Source organism: Myxocyprinus asiaticus, chromosome 3 (assembly GCF_019703515.2).
Source record: "Myxocyprinus asiaticus isolate MX2 ecotype Aquarium Trade chromosome 3, UBuf_Myxa_2, whole genome shotgun sequence".
In the NCBI taxonomy this organism is placed as follows: Eukaryota; Metazoa; Chordata; class Actinopteri; order Cypriniformes; family Catostomidae; genus Myxocyprinus; species Myxocyprinus asiaticus.
The window spans coordinates 14,947,859-14,965,000 of NC_059346.1; the positions used below are offsets into that span (position 1 = coordinate 14,947,859).

A 17,142-nucleotide genomic window follows, 5' to 3' on the forward strand; every position below is an offset into this window, starting at 1 on the left:
CGTTTTGGGTGTCATTAATGGGCAAGTATCTCAGCTGTCTGATGCAGCTATAAAACTGCTTCTGCCTTTCGCCTCCACATATTTGTGAAGCATGGTTTTCAATGTTGATGGTACTGAAGAATAAATACAGCATTCCTGTACAAGTCAAAGACGATCTCAGGCTGTCCGTGACCAATATTGAACCGCAGATTAAGCTGCTTTGCAGAACAATGCAAGCTCATCCTTCACACTGATAGGCTACATTTGACTGCATTTGTTTCTAAATGCATAAAATTAAGCATATACAAAAACAATAATAAATAATTCGCCTTCATTGATTCATTGTTCTTTTTCAACAGTTTATTGCTCTTTATTCAAGTTCAAATTCATATTCCATTTCAAGATCTATCCATCCATCCATCAGATTTTACTGGGTTAGTAATATGTGTTCTGCCCAATATTTACCCAATGCTGGGTTGCAACTAGGTTACTTTTTTAAGCATCCATTTTAGAGTATACCTTTAACTCCGCAATTTTAACCCTGCTCTGGAACAGGACTTCATAAACCCGAGGTAAAAGCAGCACTAACATTCTTTCAAAATTACAAGTGTGAAACCTGTTAGTGTTAAAAGTGGTCAGGGTTAAAAAATCATCTCCGTCTTGATCATTGGACACTCATAAGTTTATTAGTAACATTTAAAAAATCAGTGCAAGTTATAGATAAATGTCCAACTCTTTGTGTTTTATTGGGTTTTAACCTATGGTTGCAGTGTTGCAGTAAAGGTCGTCCCACTGATGCATGTAATATTGTTGCATAAAAAGCCTGCTTATGCTAATGTTATTCCTCTGCTGCCGATACTTGGCTCTAGACCCGGTCGCCATGATTTCAGACGGTGTGGAGAAGTCATGATGGCAGCGCTCTTATCATGTTGATATAGAGCGTGTCTTAGGCTAAGGTCTTTTCCTTACTCGATAGAAAGAATACAGTGTAAATCAATGTCACAAACACCCTTCATTTTTACCATCTTTACATTTGCCACCAGTAATGTCTAACTGAGGAGCTCAGGTCTGTTCTGTCATTTATACCATTTACGATTTAATACTATCCTGGTTTTGTGTTGTTTGATTGGCCTTATAGAAGCATGCCTGAGTCGGTTTGTCTCTGCTGAGCTGGGAGAGGTCAATTGAAGGCTTCTGTTTAATTACACTGCCTGTCTGCACATAAAGGCTTTATTGCCAGTACTGATGCTGTGAGCACTTTGATTACAGTAATTAAACCACTGGATATCTCTGTGCTCCTCTTATTTACTGCTGCCTTATCCAATCTGTCCCCAGAACTGGAAAGATACAATACATGGCCAAAAGTTTGTGGAAACCCCTTATAATTGATGGATCTGGCTATTGCAGCTTCACCCATTACTAACAGGTGCATAAGTCATGCTTACAGCCTTGCAATCTCCATTTCTAGCAATTTTTGTAGATGAGGTGGACTTTTTCTGTTCCAGCATGTCCCTGTGCACAAAGTGAGAAATAAAAGGTTTACTGAGTCTGGTGCTGAAGAACTTTACTGGCCTGCCCATGGTTTCGAAATGAAATTTTTAACAAGCACATGATGTTTGGGTGTTTACATACTTTTGGACATGTAGTGTATTTGTAGAAATTATGCAGTAACAGTAACAGACCCTGACCACTGCTAGAGCATCTGTTATTGTTGTTTGTACACTGTGGTGTTTATTAATTGAGAAAATGCATGTCATACATTAGTTGTGAGTCATAGTTTCATATATTACTCCACTGCCTCTTAACACATTGTGTCCACAGACCAGTCTCTCTCTCTTTGTCACTTGATTTCTTTCCAGAACACCAGAACAGGGACTACATAGACAGGAAGCTGTATCATCACTTTGGCAACAGCCTATAATGTGTATCATTCTGTCCAGCATAATGCAGTTATATTCCACATACAGATTTGTGTTCTGTGAAATGTTGGCTGTGTGTTTTATAGGGTATAAGAGGGTACTGACATCAGTGATACTATAATGAATTATATTTATGAGTATGCTGATGTCATATTTTTGATTAAAATTCTGAAATGTTTTAGAAATGTGTTTTTGGAACTGTGTGATTATTGATTATTTACTGTCTGTTTATCTTCCTGACAGAGTGGTGAAATTTCGGCATACAGGTGAAAGCACTCGCTCAGAGGATGAATTTGAAGGGAAGGATGAACCTATGGAGGCGGAGGGAGGGTGGACAGATATGGAGAATGTTTCCCTGGCCGATGGTGCTCCAGTGCCTCGGGAGTTTGCTAACCCCACTGATGGTAGGATTATTCAAGAAATATTGATCATTGCTGTTTATTTGCACTCATTGATTCTTTGGATACATTTTTGTTGCAGCCATGATTGATTAAGTAGGTTGTTGTTTTTTTTTCATTATGTTTTTCAAAAATATAGTATGTTTTTTATGTTCTGAAAACAGTGTGCAAATTCAAGAAATTAAAGGCATAGTTCACCCAAAAATGACCCTCATGCCATCCCAGATGTGTATGACTTTCTTAGTTCTACTGAACACACACACAAATATTTTTATATTCCTTCTTCTGTGGAACACAAGAGGAGAAATTTTGAAAAAGGTAGATTGTGCTCTTGTTTTCCATACAGTGAAGGCCATCAGTCCCCAACATTCTCCCTTTTTAAAACATTTTATTTGTGGGTGAAGTAACCCTTGAAGACTAAACTACTCTCCACATACATCTTACTCTCTCTCAACAGATACCTTTATGGTCGAAGATGCAGTAGAAGCCATTGGCTTTGGGACATTCCAGTGGAAGCTATCCATCCTGACTGGACTTTCTTGGGTAAAAAGACTAAGTGAAACAGAATGTAGAGAAGGAATAATTGTTGTCACTTCATAACTTTGTATAATGAGGAAAATATATATTTTTAATAAGCTGTAAAACTTCAGCTCATCTTTTGGACAAATGTTGGCCCCCTGTAATCTGATAAAAAAGGTATTGGGAAGTTGTTTTAGTGTTGCTACTGTATATTTGTTTTATATATTGTCCTGATGAGTGTATGTGTGTGCAGATGGCTGATGCCATGGAGATGATGATTCTCAGTATTTTGGCCCCTCAACTGCACTGTGAGTGGGCACTGTCCAGCTGGGAGGTGGCACTGCTAACCTCGGTACTGTATGATACCCTCACATTCCATAATGACTCCTTTTGCATCTTGAGTTTGGCTTGGCAGTTGGATTAATGTTTTTGTAGTTCCATTAAAGGTATAGTTCACCCAAAAATTAAAATTCTCTCATCATTTACTCACTTTCATGCCATCCCAGATGTGTATGATGTTCTTTCTTGTGCAGAACACAAACGAAGATTTTTGAAGAATATATAATCTCTGTAGGTCCTTTCAATGCAAGTGAATGGTGATCAGGCCTTTGAAGATCCAAAAAGGACATAATGTCAGATAAAAGCTATCCACAGGACTCCAGTGGTTAAATAAATGTCTTCTGAAGTGATCCAGTTGGTTGTGGGTGAGAACAGACCAAAATATAACTCCCTTTTCACCCTTTCAAGCTAGTTTATACTTCCTAGTGTTTGATGCATTCGCAGAGTGCTAGATGGCGCTATGGGAAGTGTAATCGAGCTTGAAATAATGATCGCCAATGAGACTGCAGTTAAGATGTACAGTGAAAAGGGAGTTATATTTTGGTTTGTTCTCACCCAAAACCAACTGGATTGCTTCAGAAGACATTGATTAAACAACTGGAGTCTGATGGATTATGCTAATGCTGACTTTATCTGCTTTTTGGAGCTTCAAAGAAATTTCCTTGTTGCACTTTAATCTGTTTTGAATGCTATTCTGATGCTAGTGAAACATTGTAATATGGCACTTTTCGTACGACTGTCTCCTTAAGATGATTCACTTATGTTTTCCTCTTTTGTAAGTCACTTTGGATAAAAGCATCTGCCAAATGAATAAATATAAATATAAATATATCAAAGGCCTGATCACCATTCACTTGCATTGCATGGATCCACAGAGCAGAGATATTCTTCTTTGTTATTAAATGTTTTATTGATTCCAGTCACAGATTAAATAAACATGACAGAATATGGAATCAAATTATATGAAACTCTTACCTCCAAACCCTGCCCATCTCCGTACACCACTCCTGAAATGAGGGGGCTCCAGCCGACTTCCATCCCCTAAGGATGACCTGTCTTCGGATCATAACACCAACCAGGACCCAATTCTTTATGTACCCATCCCCTATATTAATGACCGTCCCATCGCCTAGAATACAGAGTCTGGGGCAAAATGAAATTTGAGTGCCCAATACATCACACAAAATATTCTGAACCCTCAACTAAATTTCTTGGATCTTAACACACCACCAAAAAACATGCGTTGTGTCCCCGTCTTCTGACTGGCATCACCAGCAGGTGGGTGTATCTTTAAGACCAAGCCTATACAATCTAGAGCGGGTCCAACAGAATCGGTGTAAAATCTTAAATTGCATCAGATGCACCCTTGCATCTCTAGATGTAGACTTGACGTTTTTTAGAATCCTAGCCCACACTTCCTCCTCCAGTACCAAGTTTAAATCTTTCTCCCATAATCCCTTGAGAGAAGTTGAAACTCCATCCCCCAGACTCTGAATTAACAGGGAGTATTACACTGATGCCTCCTGACCTTTTCCAAAAGCATTAATCACCACTCCCAGAGTATCTGCCACTTTAGGGGGGTGTATGCTACTCCCAAAAATAGTACAGAGCAGGTGGCACAGCTGTAAATACCTAAAGAACTGAGATCTGGGAATCCTAAAATGTTGAACCATATTTTCAAAGGATCGCAACACTCCACTCTCATATAGGTCACCCAGCGTATTAATCACCCTCACAATCCACTCTGACCAGCAGAAAGGGGACTTATTAATACATAATTTTGGGTTCAGCCATATGCTCGAGGCAACATTTAAATAACTGTCTGAATTTAACACTCTGGACACTTTTGTCCATACCACGTGCAAATGCGAGATAACGGGGTGTAACTTAACTTCTCCGGTTAGTTTAATAGAAAGGCTTTGCAATGGCAAAATAGGGGCAAGAACTTCCTGTTCAATACAAAACCAGGGAGGGGCTCTCTCAGGTGGAAGTGATCAATGAGCCAAATGTCTGAGACCAAATGCATGATAATAAAACAAAATCTTGGGTAGGCCTAGCCCACCTTTGTCAATCAGCCTATGTAACTTAATGAAATGTAATGTGGGACACTTACCATTCCAAATGAAGGACCTCCCTATGCTATCAAATTGCTTGAAATAAGAGAGGGGGAAATCTACAGGGAGAGATTGTAGCAGGTAGTTGAATTTTGGTATACAATTCATTTTAATATCATTAACCTTCCCAATCATAGATAAATGTAATGTAGCCCACCTGCCCACATCGTTCGAAAACCTTTTTATTAAAGGGTCAAAATTAACTCTAACTAAATCACACAAATTTGCTGGGAATAAAATGCCCAAATACTTAATGCCCTGTTTGGGCCACTGGAAGGCACCTGGCTGAAAAGCCGTTACTGGGCAGTACGCTGTCAGAGCCAAAGCTTCGGATTTAGACCAATTGACTCTGTATCCTGAGAACATAGAAAAGGAATTAATAATTCTGTGGAGGCAAGGCATAGATCTAGTGGGGTTGGAGACAAATAATAAAATATCATCTGCGTAAAGCAAAAGCTTATGCTCCATACCTCCCAACACCACCCCTGGAAAATCATCTTCCTTTCTTATCGTGGCTGCTAATGGTTCCAGGGCAAGACAGAACAATAATGGGGAAAGAGGGCAACCTGCCGGGTGCCCCTATCCAGAATAAAATAATCTGAAATTAATCCATTTGTTTGTACCGCCGCTACCAGCTGTCTATAAAGTAACTTAATCCATCCAATAAAAGTATTCCCGAACTCGTATATTTCTAAAATCTTAAAAAGATAATCCCATTCTACCATAACAGACGCCTTTTTGGCGTCAAGTGAGATGGCAGTGACGAGTCTGATCATTCGCCACTGACCACATGATATTGATGAAACACCTAATGTTATCAGAAGAGCTGCGGCCCCAAATAAACCCCAATTGATCTATATGTATAAGAGATGTCATAACTTAATCGGTTAGCCAAAATTTTTGACAATATTTTTACATCTAGCTGGATCGGGGAAATATGATGGTAACTCTTACACTCACTTGGATATCTGTCCTTTTTAAGAATCAGACTGATCCGGGCTTGTGTCATAGTTGGTGGAAGCTATCCATTTTTTAAGGATTCCATATAAACTTCTAACAAAAGTGGAGCCAGTTCTGTAGCATAAGATCTAAAAAAATTCAGCGGCAAACCTGTCTGGCCCCGGAGCCTTGCCTGTAGGCAAGGCCTTAATTATCTCGCCAAGCTCCTCCAAGATTATCTCAGAATCAAGAGAATTTTTTTGCTCAGTCATCAGTTTAGGGAGTTCTAATGGTTCCACAAAGTTTCTAATATCTTCATCAGTAGACGAAGACGTGGAACTATAGAGATCAAGATAGAATTCTTTAAAAGCATTATTTTATTTTATTTTTTTTCCCCCTTTTTCTCCCAATTTGGAATGCCCAATTCCCAATGTGCTTTTAAGTCCTCGTGATCGCGTAGTGATTCGCCTCAGTCCGGGTAGCAGAGGACGAATCCCAGTTGCCTCCATGTCTGAGACCGTCAACCTGCACATCTTATCACGTGGCTTGTTGAGCGCATTGCCACGGAGACATTGCACCGCACCGCGGCAACCACGCTCAACTCACCACGCGCTCCACCGAGAACGAACCACATTATAGGGACCACGAGGAGGTTACCCCATGTGACTCTACCCTCCCTAGCAACCGGGCCAATTTGGTTGCTTAGGAGACCTGGCTGGAGTTACTCAGCACACCCTGGGATTTGAACTAGCCAGCGTCTTTACCACTGAGCTACCCAAGCCCCCCTTTAAAAGCATTATTAATATCAATGGCCATGGTAAATATTTCACCACCAGCAGATTTCACTGAGGGAATGGTAGAAAAAGACTCTGCTTTATAAATCTAGCCAAAAGCTTCCCTGCTTTGTCCCCCGACTCAAAGTATGACTGTCTTGCCCTGAATAACCAAAACTCCACCTTCCGTGACAAAATAGTATTATATCTGTATTTCAATTGGGTCAATTCCCCGAGGCCATCAGATGACATTCGTCACTTAATATTCCCTTCCAATTCCACAAGTTCTCGTGCTTTGGATTTTTTTGGTGGATGAGGCATACTGTGTGATCCGACCCCTAAGATCCGCCTTAAGTGCCTCCCAAGCCACACCCACAGAGGATACTGAGGACCAGTTGGTCTCCATATAAACATTGATTTCAGCCTTTAACATTAGTTGGAATTCAGGATTTTGCCAAACAGATACATTAAAGCACCAACTATATGATTTATTTTGATCTGTATGTGGCAGCACCTCTAAACTCTGAGACTAAAATGGGCGTGAACTGAGACTAAAATGTTTTCAATAGAGCAACAACAACAGATGAAATGAGGGACTTAGATATATATATAAAAAAAAAATCTATTCTAGAATAAATCTTATGGACTGATGAAAAAAATGTATAGTCCCTACCAGATGGGTTCAAAAGTCTCCAAATATCTGTAAGACCAAGATATTTACACATCCTGTGAAGTATCAGTGTTGCTCTAGGGGGCTTTCACTCTTTTGCTTCACTATGATCAAGGACTGAGTCCATCAGTAGATTAAAGTCTCCTCCCAATATTATATCATGAGGGGTGCCAGCGGCTTGCAACATTCCTTCAAGATCTATAAAAAAGCCCTGATCATCAGTGTTAGGTGTGTAAATATTTGCCAAAATCAAACTTTGCCCCTGAATTTCTGCTAAAACAATAATGACTCTTCCTAATTTATTTTTACTCTGTTTGAGACATTTGAATTGTAGATGCTTACTTGAGCCAGCACTAAAGAAAACATGTCCACCCCATATCTTCCCAAATTTTTCAGCTTCCTGCAGGGAAAGATGCGTTTCTTGAAGAAACACTATATCATGGTGATGCCATGCGAGGAGCAGACGTGTGAGCGGCTAGCTCTGCGCACTTTGCTGTTTCTTTTATTATTTTCATGTTATAACCGGTGAGATTCGATATATCCAATTACATATTTATTCTTTGAGGTAAACATGGCAAAGACGTCAAAATCCTCGGACTCTGGAGACATTAAAAGACACTTACGTGTTCAAGCTGAGGCCTCTGATGGGATTGCGAGCCGGGGACTCAATTTGGAAGGTACGTAGGGAGATGAAATCCAGCATCAACTGTCCAACATCTCGGTGATGCTGACAAAGGTTGTTGCTGACTTGGAGGATCTCGCTGTAATACGTCAATCGATTACGGCGATGGAAACAAAATTCTCTGAATTGGTCACAAGAGTAACAGAAGTTGAAAAACGAATCGATTATCTGGAATCATCAGAAAGGGAATTATCCGCTAATCCGCCCGCATCCAAAATAGACTTGGATCACATTTTGGGAAAACTTGAACATTTCAAAAATATGAACCGAAGGAATAACATATAAATTGTTGGAATTCCTGAGCATGAAGTGGGCAGAGATATGGTAAAATTCCTGGACGAGCTCTTCCCGAGTCTGCTCGACATGGCAGGCCATAAGCTGGAAATCGAGTGAGCTCACAGCTCACGGATCTGCTGGGGGAGACAGGCCCCGATTGATTCTGACCAGATTTCTGAGATCATCCAATAAAGATCTCGTTGCGCCAGGCGAGGAGCAAAGGAAAGCTTTCTTGGAAGAATCACAGTATTTTCTTGTTCCCGGACTTTATGAATGCAACAAGAGAGAAACGCGATCGGTTCAAGGAATGTAAGAAACTCTTACATCAATGGAAGATCGCTTTTGCACTGATGTTTCCAGCCAAACTGAGAATAAACACCAAGGATGGCAGCAAAGTATTTTTATGCCTCAAAAAGGCACTGGCCTTCATACAAACTATGGGTGAGTAAACCATTGGGCGTTTCTTATGTGAGTGGACTAACTTGCTGTTCGAGGAAACTGAACGGCTTTATATCAGCTGGAGTTTGTTTTGTGGAGGAACACACCTTCAAGACAGTTTTGCGAATGTATCTACACGTTCTTTGTGTTTATTCTGCCTATTGGCTGGAGTTTGTTTTACAGAGTATTTTCTGTTATGTAATTTTGCCTCACAAAACCTGTGCAGAAGCACCGGACTTGAGCAATCCGACGGCAAAGTTGTCAAGGGGGTTCTCGCGTGCGTACATGGACTCTATGAGTTTGGAGGTATTGATGTTGGTTGGTGCTGTCTTGCGCGGGGTTTATGCGCACATTTTTCTTTTTTCTGTTCGTTTTATTCGGGGGGAAGTTCAGGGTTTGTTTGTTGCGTTAATGGGAAATGTGGTCTTTATAATCTTGCTTTTGACACACAATTTATTATATCAATATGTCAAATGTTAATGTGAATGGGTTATCTCTCTCCACATGGAATGTGAATGGGTTGGGGCACCCCATAAAAAGAAGGAAGGTTATTTCTTTTCTTAAGCGTAAGAAATGTGATATAGTGTTTCTTCAAGAAATGCATCTTTCCCCACAGGAAGCTGAAAAATTTGGGAAGATATGGGGTGGACATGTTTTCTTTAGTGCTGGCTCAAGTAAGAGCAGGGGGGTCATTATATTGATAAATAAACATCTACAATTCAAATTTCTCAAACAGATTAAAGATAAAATATGAAGAGTCATTATTGTTTTAGCAGAAATTCAGGGGCAAAGGTTGATTTTGGCTAATATTTACGCACCTAACGCTGATGATCAGGGCTTTTTTATAGATCTTGAAGGGTTGTTGCAAACCGTTGGCACCCCTCATGATATAATATTGGGAGGAGACTATAATTTATTGATGGACTCAATCCTTGATCATAGTGAAGCAAAAGTGTGTAAGCCCCCTAGAGCAACAGTGACACTTCACAAGATGTGTAAAAATCTTGGTCTTGTAGATATCTGGCGACTTTTGAACCCATCTGGTAGGGATTATACATTTTTTTCATCAGCTCATAAGATTTATTCTAGAATAGATTTTTTTTTATTTATTTCTAAATCCCTCATTACATCTGTTGTTGACTGCTCAATTGGAAACATTTTAGTCTCAGATCACGCCCTGGTGAGTTTAGAGATGTTGCCACATACAGAGAAAAAGAAATCATATAGTTGGCGCTTTAATGTATCCCTTTTGCAAAATCCTGATTTCCAACAAATGTTAAAGGCTGAAATCAATATTTATATGGAGACCAACTGGTCCTCAGTATCCTCTGTGGGCGTGGCTTGGGAGGCACTTAAGGCGGTTCTTAGGGGCCAGATCATACAGTATGCCTCATTCACCAAAAAAATTCAAAGCACAAGAACTCGTGGAGTTGGAAAGGAATATTGAAAGTGCAGAGGCAGAGCTGAAGTGCCGAATGTTGTCTGATGACCTCAGAGAATTGACCCGACTGAAATATAGATATAATACTATTTTGTCGCGGAAAGTAGAATTTTGGTTATTCAGGGCAAGACAGTCATACTTTGAGTCGGGTGACAAAGCAGGAAAACGTCATGGTTACTGGTGTAACCTCCGTTCCCTGATGGAGGGAACGAGACGTTGGTGTCGATGTAGTGACACTAGGGGTCACTCTTGGGAGCCCGAGACACCTCTGGTCTTTGATAAAAGGCCAATGAAAATTGGCGAGTGGTATTTGCATGCCACTCCCCCGAACATACGGGTATAAAAGGAGCTGGTATGCAACCACTCATTCAGGTTTTACGCTGAGGAGCCGATATAAGGTCCGGCCATTTCAGCGGATAGTTCAGCGTTGTGGCAGGAGGGACTAACGTCTCGTTCCCTCCATCAGGGAACTGAGGTTATACCAGTAACCATGACGCTCCCTATCTGTCACTCACTCGATGTTGGTGTCGATGTAGTGACACTAGGGGTCCCTATACAAAACGCCACAAGGCTGAACTGTGTTAACGTGAACTGGCGGTGTGTGGTGGTTAGACTTGCTGTGTGCCTCATAGCCAGCGCACCAGGTCGACACGTAACCTCCCCCAACACAGTTATGAGTGTCGAACGGCCCTTTTTGGGGACAAGTCGACTACCCAGAGATAGAGACAGGCTTAACGCAGTCGTGGCCTCTTTCCCCTTCTCTTTTTCCACTCCCTAAAAAAGAAGGGGGATTATCTGACTGGGCCGCCAGGTCTAGTCGGGGGGTGTCCCTCCCAAGGGGAGGACACCGCGGAGACCACACCTCGCCCCCTTTATATTTAAGTGGAAGAATACATCACATGGTCTTTCCAACCATGTCGAGAGCCTTCAAGGTAGGTCCTGTCCAATGGGGGAGGAGTTACTATAACATGGAGACTGAGGGGCTCTGCCCAAGGAAGACGCAGTTTGCCAGTAGGGAAACGAACTAGCGGAAGATATAGATCGCATGGGGTTAGCCTTACAGGGAACCGCCACATGCGGAGCACCTACCCCAGAACCGGGCTCTTAGTTAGTGCATGTACTGGGCCGGCAGCGAGTCTCTCCGAAAACTCGACTGCCACAGGGCTCGGAGGAAGTCAACCAGGGAACAACTTTTGTGAACACTACTGGGAATTAACAGCGCACGTCTTCAGCTCAAAAGGAGGTGGAAGGCGCTATGTGCAAGCGATACACCCGGCCGGCTATCCCGGGCTTATCCGCTTGTGTTGCGTGCCACTACCTGGGACGAAACCGGTTCCACCCAGAGGTTGTAGAACCTTGCAAAGGTGTTGGGTGTTGCCCAGCCCGCTGCTCTGCAAATGTCTGTTAGAGAGGCACCTCTGGCCAGGGCCCAAAAAGCCGCTACACCACGGGTAGAATGGGCTCGTAGCCCTACCGTGGGCGGCATGTTTTGGGCGAGACATGCCATAGTTATGGCGTCAGTGAGCCAGTGGGTGATCCTCTGTTTGGAGACAGCGCTTCCTTTCCGCTGTGCACCAAAGCAGACAAAGAGCTGCTCAGAGATTCTAAAGCTCTGTGTGCGATCCAAATAGATGCGTAAAGCACGCACCGGACACAGCAACGACAGGGCTGGGTCTGCCTCCTCCTGGGGCAGCGCTTGCAGGTTCACCACCTGGTCCCTAAAAGGAGTGGTGGGAACCTTGGGCACATAGCCCGGTCGGGGGTCTCAGGATCACGTGAGAATAGCCCGGACCGAACTCCAGGCACGTTTCGCTGACAGAGAACGCTTGCAGGTCACCTACCCTCTTGATGGAAGTGAGCGCAGTCAGGAGGGCAGTCTTCAAGGAGAGTGCCTTAAGCCCGGCTGACTGCAAAGCTCAAAGGGTGCTCTCTGTAGACCCTGAAAAACTACAGAGGTCCGATGAGGAAACAAGGCGCGGCCTGGAGGGATTCAGCCTCCTGGCACCACTTAGGAACCTGATGATCAGATGATACTTCCCTAAGGACTTACCAGTTGCTATGGCAGCAACGTACACCTTCAAGGTGGAAGGGGACAGCCTCCCTTCCAACCTCTCTTGCAGGAAGGAAAGCACTGATCTGACTGCGCACCTCTGGGGGTCTTCCTGACGGGAAAAACACCACTTAGCGAACAGACGCCACTTAAAGGCATACAGGCGCCTCGTAGAGGGAGCCCTAGCCTGAGTGAACGTGTCTACCACCGCAGGTGGGAGACAGCTTAGGTCTTCTGCGTCCCGTCCAGGGGCCAGACATGGAGATTCCAGAGGTCTGGGCGCGGGTGCCGGATGGTGCCCCTTCCCTGAGAAAGAAGGTCCTTCCTCAGGGGAATTTGCCCTGGGGGAGCTGTCATGAGGAGGGTGAGGTCCGAGCACCACGTCTGGGTGGGCCAGTAGGGTGCTTACCAGGACGACCTTCTCCTCGTCCTCCCTGACCTTGCACAGGGTCTGTGCGAGCAGGCTCATTGGGGGAAAATGCATATTTGCGAATGCCAGGGGACCAGCTGTGTGCCAGCGCGTCTATGCCGAGGAAGGCCTCGGTGAGGGCGTACCAGAGCGGGCAGTGGGAGGATTCTTGGGAGGCGAACAGGTGCACCTGTGCCTGACCGAATCGACTCCAAATCAGCTGGACCACCTGAAGGTGGAGTCTCCACTCTCCCTTGAGGGTAACCTGTTGTTATGGCGCGTCCGCCGAAGTGTTGAGGTTGCCCGGGATGTGAGTGGCTTGCAGGGACTTGGTGCTGCTAACTCCGTTGGAGGAGATGGCGGGCGAGTTGTGACATACAGCGGGAGCGCAGACGCCTTGGCGGTTGACATATGCTACCGCTGCCGTGCTGTCTGTCCGAACTAGCACGTGCTTGCCCTGGATCAACGGCCGGAACCTCCGCAGGGCAAGCAGAATTGCCAGTAACTCGAGGCAGTTGATGTGCCAATGCAGCCGCGGACCCGTCTAGAGGCCGGCGGCTGCGTGCCCATTGCCAACAGCGCCTCAGCCCATTTTGGAGGCATCTGTCATGACCACGATGTGCCTGGAGACCAGTTCTAGGGGAACACCTGCTCGTAGAAATGAGAGGTCGGTCCAAGGGCTGAAAAGATGGTGACAGACTGACGTAATGGCCACGCGGTGTGTCCCGTGGCGCCATGCCCGTCTCGGGACTCGAGTCTGGAGCCAGTGAAAAAGTTTCAGTGGAACCGCTGTTTTCTGTTTGAACACCTTCAAACAGGCCAGCACCGACTGGGCGCGCTCGTTCGTAAGGTGCACCGTCAAGGAGACTGAGTCCAACTCCAAACCGAGAAAGAGATGCTCTGAACCAGGAGGAGCTTGCTCTTTTCCCAGCTGACCCGAAGCCCTAGTTGGCTGAGGTGTGAGAGCACCAGGTCCCTGTGTGCGCATAACACGTCTCGAGAGTGAGCTAAGATTAGCCAGTCGTCGAGATAGTTGAGAATGCGAATGCCCACCTCCCTTAACGGGGCAAGGGCAGCCTCTGCGATCTTCGTAAAGACGCGAGGAGACAGGGACAGGCCGAAAGGGAGGACTTTGTACTGATACGCCTGACCCTCGAACGCGAACCGCAGGAAGGGTCTGTGTCGAGGAAGGATCGAGACGTGAAAGTACGCATCCTTCGGGTCTACCGCCGCGAACCAATCTTGATGCCGGACGCTCGCTAGAATGCATCTTTGCGTCAGCATCTTGAACGGGAGTCTGTGTAAGGCCCAGTTCAGTACTCGCAGGTCCAAGATTTGCCGCAACCCACCGCCTTTTTCCGGTACAATGAAGTAGGGGCTGTAAAACCCCTTCTTCATCTCGGCTGGAGGGACAGGTTCTAATCGCGTCCTTCCGTAGGAGGGTAGCGATCTCCGCGAAGGTAGCAGCATTTCCGTCTTTCACCAAGGTGAAGTGGACACCGCTGGACCTGGGCGGATGCCCGGCGAAGTGAATCGCGCAGCCGAGTCGGACGATCCGGACCAGCTCTCGTGACGGACTGGAAAGCGCAAGCCATGCGTCCATGTTCCGCGCAAGGGGGACCAAAGGGACAACGTCATCGGATGTACCGGCAGGTGGGGCCTCGCGGCGGGGCGGAGCTCGAGGTGCCACACCACATCGTGGCCGTGCTGAGTCCGAGGACATCGAAGCACTTACCTGGCTCCTTGTGACCACCCCCGGAACAGCCTGGGACGGGGGAGGAAGAGGCCTGTCCTCGTGACCCATGGAGACTGTCACATCGGGGGCGGATTTGTGCCATAGCTGGGCGCTCAGGGCGGGAGACCGCCGCTGGAGTGCCAACCTGCCAAATGGAGTGGTGGACGGTGGTCGTGATGCCAGCCGTACACACCGGATATGTGACCCAGGGAACAAGGAAACCACTCTTGCTGAGCTCTTGAGTACTGCAGCCACTTGGGCATGCAGTGCAATTAAATGCAAAAGGTAACAAAAAGATGAAGATCTGCTTACCAGCTCCAGAGCAGCAGGTTTCGTTGTCCCCGGGTCGCCCGTCTCAAGGGCGCTTTGAAGCCTTTCACGGGTTCTGGGCGGCCGCGAGACGGGTGGCGTCTGCTTCCTGCGGTGGGCTCCACGCCGGGGCCAGGCCGAAGGGGAGGGCTGAGGCGGAGCCGGTGCAGTCACCGCAGGGGGATGCACTCGGCGATGAGTAGATGGGGTGCAGGATCTTGAGCCGCGTTGGGGCAGGATAAGCCGGCTAGCATCCATCTACTGCTCTACCATCGAGAACTGCTGGGCAAAGTCCTCGATGGTGTCGCCGAATAGGCCCGCCTGGGAAATGGGGGCAGCAAGGAATCGTGTCCTGTTGGCCTCACCCATCTCGACCAGGTTGAGCCAAAGGTGGCGCTCCTGGACCACTAGTGTGGCCATCGTCCGCCCGAGAGACCGCGCCGTGACCTCCGTCACTCGGAGAGCGAGGTCGGTTGCCGAAAGCAGTTCCTGCATCAATCCCGGGGCGGAACTACCCTCGTGCAGTTCCTTTAGCGCCTTGGCGGACTTGCAGGAGAGCCATGGCGTGCAGGGCAGAGGCGGCTTGTCCAGCGGCACCGTAGGCTTTGACCGTCAGAGACGACGTAAACCTACAGGCCTTGGACGGGGGCTTTGGGCACCCGCGCCAGCTGGCGGCGCTCTGCGGGCATAGGTGCACCGCGAGCGCCTTTATCCACCGGGGGATTGCCGAATAACCCTTGGCCGCCCCACCATCGAGGGTAGTGAGAGCGGGGAAGCTGAAAAGATTGGGACCGGGCAGTAAAAAGTGCCTCACGCGACCTTGTCAGCTCTTCATGCACTTCCGGGAAGAAAGGAACGGGATGGGGCGTGGCTTTGAGCGGCGCCGTGAGCCCAGGAACCAATCACCGAGCAGCGAGGGTTCAGGGAAGAGCGGTGAAATCCACTCTAACCGATGCTCGCGGCTGTCCGGGAAAGCATGTCGTCATCTCCGCGTCAGCCTGTGACTGGGCAATCGACCCCGAAGGGAGGAGCCCAGCTGAGGCTTCTGACTGGACGAGCCCGCTCTCCGATGCTGCGCTCGAGAGCTCATCACTTTCGCGGGCTCCGAATAAGAGGTCGAACTCGCCATGAGACGAGCCGGCGGACTCACCCGGAAGCCCGATCGGGCCAGACAAGCGTGCTGGGGAATGGGAGGTCCGCGGGGTGGATACCCGGCGGAGGCGGTCCCATTGGGGTCCCCAAATCGCCCCCAGTGCTAGCCGCGCTGGCCTCAAACCCGTGGGTAAAAGGACCGAGGCGGGAGCCTCTGGGGTGGCTCGCTTTCTTACGAAGGCGAGCCGCGACCGCAACGTTGCCATGGACATATACTCACAATGAGAACGTGACCATCCACGAACGCTGTCTCCGCGTGAGCAGTGCCCAGACACGAAAGACAGTGATCGTGACCGTTAGAAGGCGAGAGATAACAAGCACAACCAGGAATAACACACAATCGGAAAAGCATCTTTAAAAAGACGTGTCTTTAAAAAGACGTTCCGTGTATGCGCTCTTTTAGAGAAATATATACTCTTTTAGAGGGGAAAAATGCTCTTTCAGAAAATATACTCTCTAGTTTTTCTGCCGAAGCGCCCAGGGGCATTCTCTGCAGTGCACCAGTGCAGAGGAGGGAGAAGCCGCTGAAATGCGCCGTCAGATCCAGCAGGTGAATGAACAGTAGTATTCAGCTCAGCGAGCATGACCGTTCGGCTCCGAAGAGAAAATCTGAATGAGTGGTTGCATACCAGCTCCTTTTATACCCGTATGTTCGGGCCAGACGGCTTTGCCGCTGAATTTTTTAGATCTTATGCTAAAGAACTGGCTCCACTTTTGTTAGAAGTTTATACAGAATCATTAAAGAATGGGAAGCTTCCCCCAACCATGACACAAGCCTGGATCAGTCTGATTCTTAAAAAGGACAAAGATCCAAGCGAGTGTAAGAGTTACCGTCCAATTTCCCTGATCCAGCTAGATGTAAAAATTTTTGCAAAAATTCTGGCTAACCGATTAAGTAAAGTTATGACATCTCTTATACATATAGATCAGGTGGGGTTTATTCAGGGATGCAGCTCTTCTGATAACATCAGGCATCTCACCAATATCATGTGGTCAGTAG

General features: G+C 46.4%; 1 protein-coding gene across 3 annotated transcripts in view; it reads left to right on the forward strand.

Annotated features, from left to right (window-relative positions):
• The window catches only part of LOC127418685 (synaptic vesicle 2-related protein-like), a 44,809-nt gene that overhangs the window by 12,867 nt on the left and 14,800 nt on the right, over nt 1-17,142 (forward strand). For all 3 annotated transcript variants that reach the window (XM_051659399.1, XM_051659406.1, XM_051659410.1), the window contains 3 exons: nt 2,142-2,302; nt 2,754-2,839; nt 3,069-3,167. In XM_051659399.1, coding sequence (XP_051515359.1) covers nt 2,142-2,302; nt 2,754-2,839; nt 3,069-3,167 — 346 coding nt within the window. The remainder of the gene's footprint in view (nt 1-2,141; nt 2,303-2,753; nt 2,840-3,068; nt 3,168-17,142) is intronic.